Source organism: Brachionichthys hirsutus, chromosome 11, assembly GCF_040956055.1.
Source record: "Brachionichthys hirsutus isolate HB-005 chromosome 11, CSIRO-AGI_Bhir_v1, whole genome shotgun sequence".
Lineage (NCBI taxonomy): Eukaryota > Metazoa > Chordata > Actinopteri > Lophiiformes > Brachionichthyidae > Brachionichthys > Brachionichthys hirsutus.
The window spans coordinates 13,037,255-13,052,858 of NC_090907.1; the positions used below are offsets into that span (position 1 = coordinate 13,037,255).

The following is a 15,604-nucleotide window of genomic DNA, read 5'->3' on the forward strand; positions in this document are numbered from 1 at the left end:
GCGCGTGCAAGAAACGGTGCTGCGTGAGTGCAACACGGAAGAACGGCAGTGCGCCTACTTCTGGCATGGATGTGTAACTACACCTCCAAATCACATGTATGGTTTTAGCAACCATGATGTGTTTCATGTGGGTTACATATATATAACTGCTAAATCTAACAGAGTTGGCCTTTCCTTCATCTACGGAGAGAAAAATCTGTTGAATCAAGTAAGTTTACTTTGAATTATCACCAAAGCTCAACAGTCATTTTAATGTAGAAATAGAAATATAAATCTTTTATTGTCATTCTACGTTGTACAGCAAGATTAAAATAGCATACAATCCCTGGTAGCAAACATTCACTCATCCATCCACAGAAGAGAAAATAAGATAATTAAATAATGGTAAATGGACTGCACTTACGGTATATAGCGCTTTACATGAGGCCTCACATTCACCCACTCACACACACATTCACACTGCAGTGGGCGACTGCTGACATGCAAGGTGCTGCCAGACCCACTGGGTTCAATTTGGTGTCCTCGTTTTGCCCAAGGACACTGGCTGGGATTTGAACCACCGATTTACTGACTGATCACTGGACGACCCACTTTACCAACTGAGCCACAGTTATACCGGTATATATAATCATTTAAAATCATTCAGGGTCCTCACTGCCGTCGGATAGAAGCTGTTCTTTAGTCTGTCCGAGCTTTGATGCTCCTGGACCGTCTGCCTGACGACAACCATCAAATAGACTGTGGCCAGGATGGAAAGAGTCCCCGATGATCTTCTGAGCCCGTTTTAGACACCGGCAGGCGTGCAGTTCCTCCAGTGAGGGGAGGAAGCAGGAATGTGAAATGTGAAAGGACTTCCTGGTTTATCTAAAATGTATAAATACAGAAAATGCATGCAGACAAGTTGTGGTCAAAGCTTTGGACAACAATAGACTCATGGGAATACACTCATGCATGAACGCACACACACACACACACACGCACCACTAGCATGTGGCTGCCACAAAGGCCTCTGTCACACGTTGAACAGATACATACCAGCACAGTGATGTCAGTTTGTTCATCTCAAAGTCAAACTGCAGATCTATTCATCAGACACTCTGCAGAGAATCGAGTCTCTCATGGTTAAGCTCGGATTTCTGCATCTCAAACACCGACCCCCCGATGGGAAAACTCGTACGTCTCCATTTTACAGAGATTATTATTATTATTCAGCAGAAAAGAGTACAGTCAAACACAACATTTGTAAATCAGGCAATCGTCAGAGAAAAGCCTCGGGGCTGATTTATTTCACTGTTCGGACAAAGACCTTTCAGACGACGAGATGAGACACGCGGGAATATCTAACGTCCTCTCAGGCAGCAGATAACCATCATGTCAGACCAGCAGGAAGCCCAAGATGAAGTTTGTGTGTCCCGATGGGAAATCTGTCCAGGCATCTTCATCAACGACGAAGACGAATCTTAGCTCTCAGGTTACCGCCGGTGACATCACAACATGTTTTATTGAGAAGAGGTCACAAAAGATTCTCGGGTTAAAAAAAAAGTATTTCTGTTTTTGTATTCTCATTCGAAGTGATAACGGTTTACGTCACAGCATCAGATTTTTGATGTCATTTATTACAGCAGGAATAGAAAACTATCACAGGAAAACATTCTGTTCTTCTCTTTTATTTGTTATTTGATGCAGATGGCAGAAACTGAGCTGCTTTTAATTGTGCTTTTTTCTTTTTTTAAAGGAAATGCCTTTAATTTGAACAGCTTGTACTCTGGGTGAAATAAATCTTCATTTTTCTGGAGCACTGGTGTCTTTTTCTCTGTTCAAATGCCGCACCATGTGGGAACTCTTTGCAGCATAAGGACATCGATAAAAACTAAACAAAACAAAAAAACAGCTAATCCCCAAAACACGCAACGCCTCTTCTGAATTGAGACCAAATGTTCAACCCAGCCAACAACATCCAGGCCTGGCGGGCCCAGGACCGCAGGAAGGTGCTGCAGCTGACACCTCCAAATCCTGGTCGAAGTCGTCCGCTAAGAGGATCAGGTCTTCTATGTATAGACTCGTCACAGGTAGCTTCCTTAAACGGGACGATAAGCGGATTGCTAATAAAAGATGCAGGAAGCAACACGCAACTCGTCAGTGTTTTCTGGAAAGGTATCAGCATTAATACCCACGGACCGCCGGCATGTCTGAATCACACGTAACCTCCAAATAGAGCATGCGAGCCATGATAGGGCAGCGTCGATGCTCAAAGTACTGTTATTTATCTATTTAAAAACTGATTTAAAGAGCAAAGACAAACAGAAATCACTTTTCTGACGTGTGTATAGACCCAGCAGTTTCTCATATTTCCTTATGGCTGATGGTTTCACAGTGCGAGGCTGTCATGAACGTCTCAGGGTGTGTGCGTGCGCGTTTGGGCCTCAGGGAACCTCTGTGGGAAGCGATCTGACTCACACAGAAGGTACAGCATGTGGTGTAAGCCCCGCCCACCCGGCTGGGACCTCAGCTTGCACCAGCCTTCTGACATTTCCGTGTTCCACAAACAAACATCCCGTAACACAGCCAAGTCTAGCTACTTTCAGCCGCTCTTTTGAAGAGTCAAAACGCTGAAGGTCAAACATGTACATTCAGGGAAATGTGCAAGTGACAAAGTGGAAGCCAAGTGCGTGCGTGTCAGGAAGCCTTTGAGGTCCTGCATGTAGCCAGTGATGTAGGATGGGTGGAGGAAACGGGCCGTGATGCTCCGGTGCTGCTGCAAACTCTTAAGAGGCTGAATCCGGCGCCGGCTGCTCGCCGGTCTGGGAAGAATCAGAGGCTTTAGGATTGGTTGGGGGTCAAAGGCCAATTTAAAGTCACTGGAGTGTAAGACAGGCAGGATGACGTCCCAAAACGGATGGGAATATTTAAATGGCACAGGAAACAAAGGTCAGTTTAATCATTAATGACCGCAGCCTCGATTGTCCTCATTTACTAAACTCCACCCGTCTGTCTGGTCCTCTGAACCGCTGAAAACAAACACACCGCCACACTCGCATTCAAACTGTGTGTCGTGCATAATTAGAAGAAAATCTAAAGTTATAAAATATAATATTAAATTAGCTGCCCAATGTCTTAACAAGGTTCGATTGAAACTGAACAAAAAAGAAAACGATTTTCAATGAGTTGATCATGTTTGAGTTTTATTTAAATAATTACTCCGCTAAACTGTACAGTTAGAAAATGTCACTCTTCCAAAGAAAGGTCAAATGTACAAAGCAAGAAAGAAAAACTTAAAACGATGAAAGAAATATCTTAACAGTGAGCTTCACACGCTGCAGCTGGAACAGCCTCCAAACCGGAGGATTCCTGACCCGCTGCAAAAGGTTGTTAGTTTGAATCCAGGGAAAAAAGAACCCATCCTCTCCTCAAACTGTCAAAGGCTGCCTGTATCAAAGCGAGCGACAATCACAATATTCCTGATGTATAAAATGAATTAGTTCAAAAACAATACGGAGCGAGGAAGTACGTTTACCCAAGTATAAAAAAAATAAATTAAAATGATCAACATTTACACGCGAATATCCTGACAGTTCTAGAATCAGAACACAACTTCTTTGAGCTATCAGCGATCCCACCTGTAAAAATATCAGAACAAACTCGCCAACCTCCGACGTCCACGGTTCACCGTGAAGGGCGTGACCTAATTAGGACGGTAACGGAGAAAACATTTCAAACAACCACGAATCCACGCAAACGCCAGAATGCCACCGTCGCGTTGCGCCTCTTCTGCAGCCGTAAACAAAGAACATTTAAACATTCGTCACGTTCGGCCGAGTAGAGAGAGAACAATGCAGCATTCATGCATTCGCGTCTAGGTCCGAGTCCAGTTACTGATTGTCACTAAAGCTAGGAGCTGGAATTGATTCAGTTCCCACCAGCGCTCACTGAAACCGGCAGCTTGGACGCCGTCCGTCTCTCAATGAATGGCGAGTTTGGATAAAATGACTAAAGGCTCAAAGCTAAACAGAGTTCTGACTCAAAGGTGAAAACAAGATGAAGGGTTAAACAGACACAAAAAGCGACTACCGGTACTCCCGCAAAAGGGATCCGTCTCGTCCCCTCACCTTCCAGAAGCCGTCATTTATGGACTCGAGGCTCTGCAGCTTCAGAGCAACGACACAAAATGTACACGCGGAGACGCAGGAAAACAGAACAGTGGTGAGAGGCAGTGCTGAAAGGTCAGAGGTCGCGTCCCGTACCGGCAGTTAGCCGTTTTGGACAGGAGCTGAATATCTGAGATGACATAATATACGACTCTAAGGTGGAACCACATGCGTTCAGAACGTTAGCACAGCCGCAGGATCGCACAGGCCGTCGGCGCAAAGCAGTGGAGAAAAGAAACACTAAAAGAACACAAGACATATATTTAAGTACTTGCATTTGTTGCAGCAGAAAATGTGAATCTTAATGACTACTCAGAGTTCTGAGTAGTTTCCAGAGGGGATGAAGAGGACAGGTGAAGAAGACTTCTTCAGTGTCCAAAACAAAAGTCAGAGCAAGCCAGAGGCAGTGAGACGGAGGGGGACGAGGTCCCTCAGGGAAACGCAACCATCAATAAATCTCTGGGGGAAATGAAATGGCTCGGCGCATTGAAACACACAGACGAGCACATCAAACGGGGTGAAGAGGAGGATGCCGTCAAACGAAGAGGACGTGAGGATAAAATAGTCATTTGTGTTTTTTTGCCGCTGGCTAATTAACCGCGTTCACATAAAGCTGAGCTGAGAAAACATTTATTTATACATTAATACGTCTGTTTAAAATAGAAATTTAGAGATCTCACTTTAAGCCCTTCCCATACCCCGAGCGTCTTTACCCCCGCGCTAACGTTTGTGTGTGTGATTTGTCCCCCAGTTTGTCTTTCCCCCCCATCTTTCGGGGGACGTTTTCTTTCTCCTTTTCACTGATTTTTTCAGTGTCATTAGAGGCTAAAAGGCTGGCCCTGTGGGGGCTCCGGGGGGCTCACTGGCAGAAGGGCGAGGCCGTGGGGTCGAAGCCTTTGAACACCTCCTTCAGCGAGGCATTGTCTTGCTCTGTGGTCGCCTGCTCAGATTGGACCGGGCTGCTAGCCGTCCCACCGGGTTTGGTAGCCTGCTTCCCCACGCCGAACAGAGAGGACACTGGCAGGTTGTGGACCCCTGCGGCCCCCTGGTCCCCGGCGGCTCCAGGAAGGCCCTGCCCCTCAGCGCCCCCCCCCTGCGCCGTGGGATTGGGTGAGGGTGCGGGCTTGGGCCGCGGCCTGTTGTAGCTGTTGTAGCGATCGGTCCCTTGCTCCCCACTCTTCTCCGGTTCCGGCTGGTCCAACGCAGACTTCCGGACGAACAGCGGCTCCTTGGACTTGGGTTTAGCCGCCGCGGCGTCGCCGGGTTTGGACTCCACGCCGGCTGAGTTGGGCGAGTTGTTGGAGCTGTTGCTCGTTCCAGGGCTGCCTGGTTTGTTAGACCGAGGGTCATAGAGACTGATGCTGCTCAGCACGCTGGCGCCCCCTGGTGCTCCTGTTACCACACTGCGCCCCACCCCACCCGTAGAGAGCAGCCTTGGGTCATACGGGGCAACAGGAGGAGGAGAGGAGCTCGATGCTGGTGGGGGGGTAGAAGAGGCAGGGGGTGGTGTCGGATCCGATGGCTGCTTCAGTGATGATTTCTGAGGCTGGAGACGAGGATCTGTTGGACCTTTACGGGCCACGCGGGGGTCAAGAGGCTTCTCTACCAGGGTAGGAGGATGGGGGGGGGGCGGGCCGAGAACCGGCCCAGGGGCGGATAAGAGAGGAGGGGAGGGACTCTGTGACGGACTGGAGTTAACAGTCTTCAGGATGCGAGACAAAAGCTCAAAGTCTGGGAGGGAGGATGTGGAAGGAGGAGGAGCAGAGGGCTCGAGGGATGGGGGGGGCTGTGCTGGGAGGGGCTGTGCTGGGGGGGGCTGTGCTGGGGGGGACTGTGGCTGAGACTGCTGAGCACGGGACTGACGTAGGTCTACGGAGGAAACAGGAGGGATGCCTGGCGGGAGAGGGAGGAGGTCCTGCTTGGGGACAGGGAGCGGGAGGAGGTCTTCGGGGGACCAGGTGACCGTCTTGGAGAAGGCAGGGATGTGGAGGACGATGTCCTTCTTGATGTGGCTGAACTGCTGCAGCTGTGAGCGTGGATCTCGGAGGGCCATGCCCATCAGGGGGTCCAGAGGAATGGGCACCGGTTTGTCCCGTAGGACACGCTCCGTCTCCTCCTCCTCCGCCGCTGGGACGGTAAGCGGCGGGGGCTTGTAAATCAGAGGAGGCTCTGGTTTAGGAGCAGGAGGCGAGAGGGAGGTGGAGCCCGACGAGGCTGCAGCAGTTAGCCGAGCTAGCCTGGGGTCTGCGGGGGGTCCAGAGGAAGAGGAGTGGGCGGAGTCCAACGTTTGGCCCGACTCTGCAGCACGGGCCAGGCGTGGGTCCCGGGCCAAGCGAGGGTCCGCCGGCCGAGCCGGAACCCCAGCCGGAGAGGCCTTCTGGAGGCGAGGGTCACTCGGGGGCGGCTCCGGTTTCTGAGCAGGCTGCGTCTGTTGACGGAGCGTCTTCAAGATGGAGGTCACACTGCCACCGCCGTCCTCGTCCTCGCTCGAGTACCAGTTCCCCGAGTCACCTAGGAACGTCCCACAGGAAACGTTAGCAGGCACCGCACACCCGAGGCGTTTCTAAGCTGTGAACTCTGCACAATTGTTGCTGTCTTGCCCACCTTCCGTTTCTCGGCTCCTCTCGGCTCCTCCCTCAGCCATCCTGCGAGCTCTTTCCTCTTCTTCCTGCTGCTTCTGTTGGATCCTCATGAACAGAACCCGCTGTGCCGGTGGCAGGAAGTCAGGCACAGAAATCCCTCCCTGATTGGCCGGCGCCCCGTTGGCCGAGGCCTCGGCGCCTCCTGCTGCTCCTCTTTCATAGTCGTCTCCTGGGAGGGATCAGAAAGCGTCAAGCAGAAAGGCAAGCCTGTGGTTTGCCTTTCTGAATGACTCCGCCATGCTCACCTTCTTCCACGACTCCCTCCATCTTCATTCCATCCTGCTGATTGAAGAAGTCATCAAAGAAGCTCCCTCCAGCCTGAGGGGGCGCTGGAGGCACGGCGTCGTCTCCCGGTGGGAACCCTGCCATCATGGGGGGGCCTCCTGGACCCATGTTGGAGGGCCCCTGACTCTGCATTTCCGGAGGCATTCCATCGGGGGGGGCACCGGGTGCTGCACTGGGAGTCTGGCTCCTGTCAGTGAAGAAGAGCATTATGTAAATACCATTACTACAAATACTACCTCTACCATTTGGAAGAATACATGAAGAGCGTTTAGTACTTCAGGAAGGATTCATTTATTTTAATGGATGTATTTCAGTACTGTGGGTCTGAAGCGCTTTGAGCTAACGCCTGCGGCCTTCAGATCACGTCAACCATAGCTAACCGGTGGAAGTACTTCGTATCCCAGAGTTACGGCATCATTAAGTATTTCAGAAACAAATAGCAGCTGGCGTTATTCTTAATACTTCTTTTCTTACCTGACGGCCAGTTTGTGAGCCAATTGTCCTGTGGGCTGAACTTTGATCTCAAACAGCGACGGGATCTTCTTCCCTGCGCCAAAAGGAGGTGGGGGGCCCATGTGGGGAGGGGGGCCATTGGGATTTGGTGGAACACCCGGGAAAGGACTTTCTTCAGAGCCATGGACAGGAGGGGCAGAAAAGGGGTTCGGCACGGGACCTGGCACTGGTCCTGGTGGACCTTTGCTGGGACCGGGCCCCTGGTTGGGTCCAGGAGGGCCTCCGAATTCACCTGATGCAGGACCACTGAAATCCACAGCCCCCGTGTTGGTGTCGACAGGAACAGGTCGAGGAGGGGTGGGGAGGAGGCCAACACCAGGTGGGGGTTTGGGGAGAGGGTTTATCCCCTGCTTCTTCAGTTCCTCGACCTCCTTCTCATCCTCAGCTCCCGCCTCTGCATCTTCAGCCAGCATCTGGACAAGAGATACAACACAAACTTCCACTGATTCATCAAAAACTAGAAAAGCTCTCCGAGCGCAGACCTCCGCCGAGCAGCTCGTTCCGCTCCTAATTAGATTCACACCGTCCACATGGTGATCTGGATCAGCACCAGAAGGTTCTAGATTGTTCTTGGCATCTCTATACACCAACCATGAAAAGATAAAGTGAATCAGAGTTGATGTATTTTTAACTGATATTTGAAACCGTAAATGTTTTCAATGTTAAAATTAAATATATTTTACTGGCTCTATTCTGGATCCGATCCGGATGGAAGTAGGTGGTGAGCTAAAGCCCTCCCCCCCACCCTACATGACTGTGTCAAATTCCAGAAACACGGTCAATAATATTGAAACATTGACTGCAATGTTACAGAACATTTCAAAGTGATCCAGAATCCCGGATCCGCTGTGGATCATCTGTTCCTGGTAGCATTCCCAACATTTCCTGAAAACTTCCACCAGATCCTTCCAGAACGTTTGGAGTCATCTTGCTAACAGACGGATGGACAGACAAACAAACGGCGGCAGCAACGTAACGTCCTCGGCGGAGGTCATCAGACACTAAATATGAAATACTCACTTTATTTCATATCTTGAAGGAAAGTATTCTAACTCGGAGTAGAATGAGGAGTGTCTTGCATGCCTGATAAAAAGTGCTTGGTTACCTTGTTGAGCAGCTCCTGGGTGTCGTCGCTGAGCGCTTCGTGGGAGAACATGCATTCGTCGCTGTTGACACAGTTCCCCGTGGTGTGGAACAGCTTACAGGGGAACTCACGTAACGTGGAGTCAAGGAGAAACGCGTAGAAACAAACCCAAGAGGAGAAACGCGTAGAAACAAACCCAAGAGGAGAAACGCGTAGAAACAAACCCAAGAGGAGAAACGCGTAGAAACAAACCCAAGAGGAGAAACGCGTAGAAACAAACCCAAGAGGAGAAACGCGTAGAAACAAACCCAAGAGGAGAAACGCGTAGAAACAAACCCAAGAGGAGAAACGCGTAGAAACAAACCCAAGAGGAGAAACGCGTAGAAACAAACCCAAGAGGAGAAACGCGTAGAAACAAACCCAAGAGGAGAAACGCGTAGAAACAAACCCAAGAGGAGAAACGCGTAGAAACAAACCCAAGAGGAGAAACGCGTAGAAACAAACCCAAGAGGAGAAACGCGTAGAAACAAACCCAAGAGGAGAAACGCGTAGAAACAAACCCAAGAGGAGAAACGGGTAGAAACAAACCCAAGAGGAGAAACGCGTAGAAACAAACCCAAGAGGAGAAACGCGTAGAAACAAACCCAAGATTCTTTTATGTCCACGCCACCATAAACTCCGTTTGCTCGCTCTCATGGGTTACTGTGAAAGGATATCGTGCATGTAAGGGCAGTGGTCAGCCCGGGCACAGAAGCCGGTGATGTAGAACTTGCACAGCTCCTTTTTTTTGGGCAGCTCGATGTCATGGCTGAAGTTACAGTGGTCGCCCTGGTGAGGAAGAAGGGAGAACGAGAGACGCACAGAAACGACTTATGTCAGTTATTTACCATCTTATGTTGTTGATCACACAACAACAAGATCAAACACAGCTGAAACAGGGGGGGGGGCTCTTACCCAGGTGCATCGCCCCTCGATGTAGTACTTGCAAATGGCTTTTCCTTTCTTGTCCTGGTGTTTGTCGTTGTGATTCCTCCGACCGAGGCCGACCCCATCACACCCCCCTCCTCCATCCTAACACAAATACACACAAACACGCTCGCGTTCGAGAGAGAGAGCATGGCGGCGTGCGGCATGGATGTTGCTGCTAGAGTCTAATATGTAACCGTAAGCAGGAGGTCGAGCTAAACGCCTCACCCCATTGTCCATGTCTCCGTTGTTGTCATCCTCCGTTCCCATGTCACCTCGTCCTCTGCCGCGGTTTCGACCCCTTCCACCTCGGAGGAGACCGCGCCCTCCTTTCCCCCTCCCTCGCCCGCGCCCACCTCTACCCCCTGGTGCACAGGATGCAAGAGAGGCCGTGAAAGTGTTTGGCAACAAGGATAATAAATGGTGCTCGGCAAATGACTTACAAACCCAAAACAATTTGGCGTGCAGCTCAGCAAGCCGATCATCAATAGCAGAACCCAACAACAAACTCACCTCTGCCTCGGTCTTTGGACTTCTTATAGTGATTGAAGTCCTTCGAGTAGTCCTCATAGTCATCACCCCCCATGTTGTCATAGTCGTCCCCTCCATACTGCAGGGACAGATTTAACACGCGACCCATGACCCACCACAGAACATAACAAGCAACAGCATTTCTCATTTACAATAATAGTAAATGATAAACAGAGAGATAAAAGGCTGTTCAACACCTTCACAAGAGATCAAACATGAAGGCTGTGGGAGGGAAATGAGAACAGATTCTAGATTCTGCCTAACGACATGAATAATGAAATAAATCTAGACTGTTTACGTTTGACTGTCCCACTGGAGCGAGGGAAAAGGCAGCGTTTTCTGTCATCGGGTGAAACCTTCACACAACAGAACAAGAACCTCCCTCCTGACCTCTGATTGAAGCAAAAACACTCCAGCTTCCTGTTTGAATTTTCTGCCTCACCTCCATCTCATCTCTGTAGCCGTCGCCATCTTCATCTCCCATCTTTCCTCCTCGGCCTCCTCTTCCTCTGCTGCCTCCTCTTCCCCTCCTCCCTCCCCTCATTCCTCCACGGCCTCTCAGGCCCCTCATGCGACCTTTTCCACCTGGAGACACAAAGAGGGAAACATGAAGACGCTGGCGAGGCAGATGGATCAAACATTTGGACAAGCAGCTCCGGTATTTGTCCTCATCTGAGGAACTACAAATGAAGAGAATGTGTGCACGCCACGGATCCATGGCTGAAGTCCGTCTGTCAAGCGCTCACCTCGTCCGCCTCGGCTAGCTCCTCCCTCCTTGGCCTTGCGGTACTGGTTCAGCTCCTTGGCGAAGTCGTCATAATCTTCTTCTCCCATGTCATCGTCCTCCTCTCCCTCGTAGTTGTCCTCATCGTACTCGTCGTAGCCTCCGTAACTCGGCTTGTCCATCTTCATGTAGCCGCCTTTCTTTGAGCCGCTGTAGCCACCATGAGACTGGAGACAATGTTTACAAGAGACAAACATGAAAGCTATCTGACAGAGAATTGTCCAGGCGGTGTGGCTTTGAGACTTACAGGTGGGGGGTACTGTGGGCTGTAGCCTCTGTACTTCCTCTTCTCGCTGGGACTGTAGTCCGAGTCGTCGCTGTAGTCGGAGTGATCTTCATCAGAGGACGCGTGACGCTAAGACAGAAGCGAAGACACGGGGACTCTGACTCCTGTCCACACAATAATAAAACCGACACCAGTTCTAGAGCTGTGTTCCCTGCAGCCGCTCAAATTCTTACTTTGTGTTTGGATTTTCGTTTCTTCTTGGACCTCCTCTTCTCCCTTTCTCGCTCCTTCTCTTTCTTCCTCTTCCTCTTGCGACGGTGGGATCGCTCGTCCTCTGAATTGCTGCTGGCGTGACGCTCCTTACTCCGCCGAGGCCTCTCCCCAGAACCTTCTCCAGGTCCTTCACCCCCCCCACCCTGCTCATCGCCACCATCTGCGCCAGCCATCGCGGCCGGCGCTCCCCCAACCTTCTCCTTTTCCTCCACATCACCCCCATCATCCTCCAGCTCGCCTTCTTCCAACTCTCCATCCTCTGGCCTGTGTGTAGCAGATGCACATGGAGGAAGGTTAAGCATCTCGTGTTTTATTTGGTAATTGCACAGTCAGAATATGTAGAAATTATTAATGTACAATAATGACGTAGTAAAAAAAAAGAGAACTTATTTTGTTCTTTGCTCAGTAGTTGCGTATTTACTCAAATATCATGAAAAACAAGTGCAGAGGAACGGAGTAAAATCTAACATCAAATATTACATTTATACTTTTTTTTTAATAATGTGAAGTTTTTCTCTTTTCATTTTTAAGAGACAAACTATGCTTTCCAAACATAATGCAAACTTCAATTTGAACAAATGCAAGAATCTGAGCTGTGGGCTGAGGCAGAGGATTGTGGGTGTGTTTCATATTTTCAGGAAAAACTCACTGAAACATCGTCAGAGGGACAAGCACTGGCTGGTCTAGAACTGGACTAGAACTGGTCATTCATTCCAACTGGAATAAACGGCAGTGTGTTTGTTTTGCGTCTGTGACGAGGACTGCTATTTACACAGCCTCTCTGTCGCTCACTGATGCTGCTAAACTACGGATGAAAACATTCGGACTGTTACTTTGCTTGCGAATAAAAAATCTAGAGTAAAACATTGCGTCGTTTAAAATTGACAAACTGTGGGGAATTTAGTGTGTGTGGCTATTCGGGGGGGGGGGGGGGGGGGGGGGGCAGGTGAAGGATTTTATTTATTTTATGAAGTTTAACAAAATCTTTCAAAACCATTATTTATATATACATCTTCTTCTTCATAGAACTCACAGGCGTCCCATCCCTGTGGGTTGAGCCGACCAACTATATACATACACATATGTATACATATATATATATATGTATACACACACTACCGCTCAAATGTTTGGGGTCACCTAAACAAAGGAAGTTTCATAGCTTCTCTAAGCAGCTAAACAGTTTCAGCTGTGCTAACATGATAGCACAGGGTTTCCTACTACCATTAGCCTTCTGACGCAACGACCGACACATTGTACCACTAGAACCCTGGAGTGATGCTGGGAATGGGCCTCGACACCGATGTAGGTTTTACACCAACAACAGGACATCTGCAGCTACAATAGTTGTTTACCACATTAGCAATGCATAGAGTGTATTTCTGAGTAGTTTAAAGTTATCATTGAAAAACAAAACAGTGCTCTTTCAGAAGTAAGGACATTTCTAAGTGACCCCAAACTTTTGAACAGTAGTGTGTGTGTGTATATATATATATATGCTGTTCTGAGTACAGGGTTTAACCACTAAAACGCTCCATTAAACTGCTGTCCATACAACCTACTCTTGACACCGGCAAGCGTAACTTGCTTCTGGCCCCAAAATAACGAAAACTAGGAAGGGCCTTCTCCAGGTGTGCGGCTGGAGGCCAGGCCGATGGGAACGTGACGACACCACCTCAGAAATGACTCCTCAGAGAGGTATTATCCTGCACGAAGAAGTGAGACGAGTCGAGCAACCTGTACGAGACCGTTCCGTCCTCAGCACACCAGCCGCAGGACACAATAACCAGCCTTGATATCGCACCATTCATCTGGAGTAGCACGGCTATCCTGCTTCACAAATCTGCTTCCAGCTGCTCACGCTAACGCTTCATGGCCCTCGCCAGCTCCTCATCCTCGGAACAAAACTAACTCTCGAAGACTCCTGCTCCAGAATCATGACGGATACCTCGTGGGAAAGTCCTAGGTTGATCAGTCTGATGCCATCACACGCACAGAAACCATCAGGACACAAAGTATATACTCGTGTAAAAACTAGAGGTCAGGCAATGCTCTAGATTTGATCAAGTTATAGTTCTAAATGTTAAATACTTAATGTAGACAAGTTTTTGGTATAAAACGTTGCTCATGATTGCCATTATCAGTTGTTTGCTCACGTATTAAGCCTGTTACTCCAAACTGTCAACGTGGGAAGCACAGACAAGTAGAAGGAAAACTAAGTCAACATTTCAAAACTAACAGACATCCAGGCTTCATTTGCCAAGAGATGAGGAGCCTGGGGCAGAAACAATACACAAGGTAGTGCATTTAAACGCACCGGCATTAACAGAGCCTCACCAGAACCACAGGGGATAGTGTTAATGCCGTCAGATATTTATTCAGCCCAAGCATCACCATATTGCCGATAAGCAGGTGTAATAAAACCCATGTCTGTGGATGAGAACTATGGCAAACATTTTCAAGCTGCGGGGCCAAATGCGAAAAGTTCTGAAATGTCAACAGAAAAGGTTATTCTTGTCCGTCACGCCTGACTGGACCAAAAAGCACGCCATGCAGTTTGGCCCAATGTCAATGGATCTATCCAGAGGTTAATGAACTCTAGGAGCCAAGGGCCACTATTGAATTGGGAATACTCACTGTGCCAGGTTCCTATTTTGCATTCAAAACCCGAGAAAAGGTTTTTCCCTAACCCTTAGAGAACACTAGTGGGGTGAGACTCGGGAGTGGGGCCAAGTGAGAAGCATGCAGCACTGGGGACTGTGGGAAAAGGGAAAGGGGAACATTTGTGCTTGACTTGAAACGCGTCCGGGATGCTTTGCAGACAGTTTAGGACATTTGTGGGGGCTTTTGTTGACGCTGGTACGAGTCAACGTGAGCACGGCTGGGAATAAAAGAGACACGTTAGACAAATAAACATGGACGAGCAATACAGCCCGGCTGTTACAGCTTACAAGGGCAATTCGTGGATAACATTTTAAAGGATTGTCATTTAAATATATGTTTCAAATCAGACATTAAAGCCACAATGCGATATTGGGGGGTGGGGTGAAATTAACTTTCATACTTATTTTGCTTGCGTAGAAAAACGACTAAATTTAAAAGTGCGTACGACGATGTGAGGTCTTAAGAATTAAAAAAATAATATTACGATATAATCGAATATCATCATTCGACATAATGCGATATGCCAATGTTGGTTAGGTCTGATTCGACAACGCAATGACCGGACAAATCGACGAAAACCATACCGCTGTTAACGAAAAAAGAAAAAAGAAAAGACTAGCCATTAGCTTAGCATCTACCTGGCGTACCACCTAGCTAATGTCGCTATGCTAGCTACGGAATGGGCCCACGCTTCAAGGCAATTTTCCGGATTTTTTTACACCAACGGCAACACCTAAATTGTCACGTTCACACAATTAGTATAATTAGCGTCAATTGGTTACCTGTTATTTAAAATGGACAAATAATTAACCACTGTTTTCTAACAATCCAAGTGGCGAGGCGCAGAACGCAACGTTGTGATTGATCGGCTTATTCGAGCTCGTTTCCGCATCTTCAAACAAGCTGGCTTGAGTCGAATAACTGCCGCTTTTGTTAACTTGGTAAAACAAAGGGAATAACGTGATCCCGCGGCTTTTGGCCTCCCAGCTGGCGCTGTCGTGTCAACTTGGCATTCTTTACCTCTGCACTCGTTTCCCAGAATAGGCGAGTTTAATCCTTGTGACAGAAAAAGAAGAAGGAACCCTGGGTTTTCGGTGTAAAAGCACAGGACAAATAAATAATTTCATTTAAATATGATTGTAGAATTACTCGACCTTTCGTCAGTCAGGAGACTGTTGTGTTCGTGGTTGGTAGTTGGGGAGTTTGGATGGACAGTCATGCTTTCCACAGCCATTTCCTCTAACGTTAGCTACATTGAGGTGAAAAAATTACAACTCGACACTGAAGTCTGATGCCTTATGCGTCACTTCACTAGGATCTACTTATTTTGATTTTAGGAAGCGTTTCAGTTCATAGTAGTGTTCTCCAATTCTCCATTACAGTTGTAAGAGAAATTGATGAAAGTGAGTCCTGACGTTCTCCGTCCTACTGTAGCGATGTGAGATGACGACTGAAAAACGTAAAATGGCTGACTGTCTTCTCGCTCAGAGA

The 15,604-nt window shown here is 48.5% G+C and overlaps 1 protein-coding gene across 1 annotated transcript; it reads right to left on the bottom strand.

Annotated features, from left to right (window-relative positions):
- Window positions 1-3,168: 3,168 nt before the first annotated feature.
- On the bottom strand, window positions 3,169-15,442 carry zc3h4 (zinc finger CCCH-type containing 4). Its single transcript, XM_068745160.1, has 15 exons — window positions 15,268-15,442; window positions 15,134-15,169; window positions 11,410-11,713; window positions 11,198-11,305; window positions 10,913-11,117; window positions 10,609-10,751; window positions 10,149-10,245; window positions 9,864-10,000; window positions 9,624-9,740; window positions 9,386-9,497; window positions 8,691-8,800; window positions 7,547-7,998; window positions 7,033-7,259; window positions 6,750-6,956; window positions 3,169-6,656 (listed from the first exon to the last, which is right to left on the bottom strand). Exons 1-15 carry the CDS (start codon window positions 15,345-15,347, stop codon window positions 5,005-5,007), a joined length of 3,987 nt encoding a protein of 1,328 aa, XP_068601261.1. The 5' UTR covers window positions 15,348-15,442; the 3' UTR covers window positions 3,169-5,004.
- Between the last annotated feature and the right edge of the window lie 162 nt (window positions 15,443-15,604).

Excerpts from the sequence above, each read along its gene's own strand:
- zc3h4 (XM_068745160.1), bottom strand. The coding sequence starts at position 15,347 with ATGGCTGTGGAAAGCATGACTGTCCATCCAAACTCCCCAACTACCAAC. Across the intron at positions 10,001-10,148 it reads GTCCAAAGACCGAGGCAGAG|GGGGTAGAGGTGGGCGCGGG; the intron begins GTGAGTTTGTTG and ends CCTGTGCACCAG. Across the intron at positions 6,657-6,749 it reads GAGGAGCCGAGAAACGGAAG|GTGACTCGGGGAACTGGTAC; the intron begins GTGGGCAAGACA and ends GGACGTTCCTAG.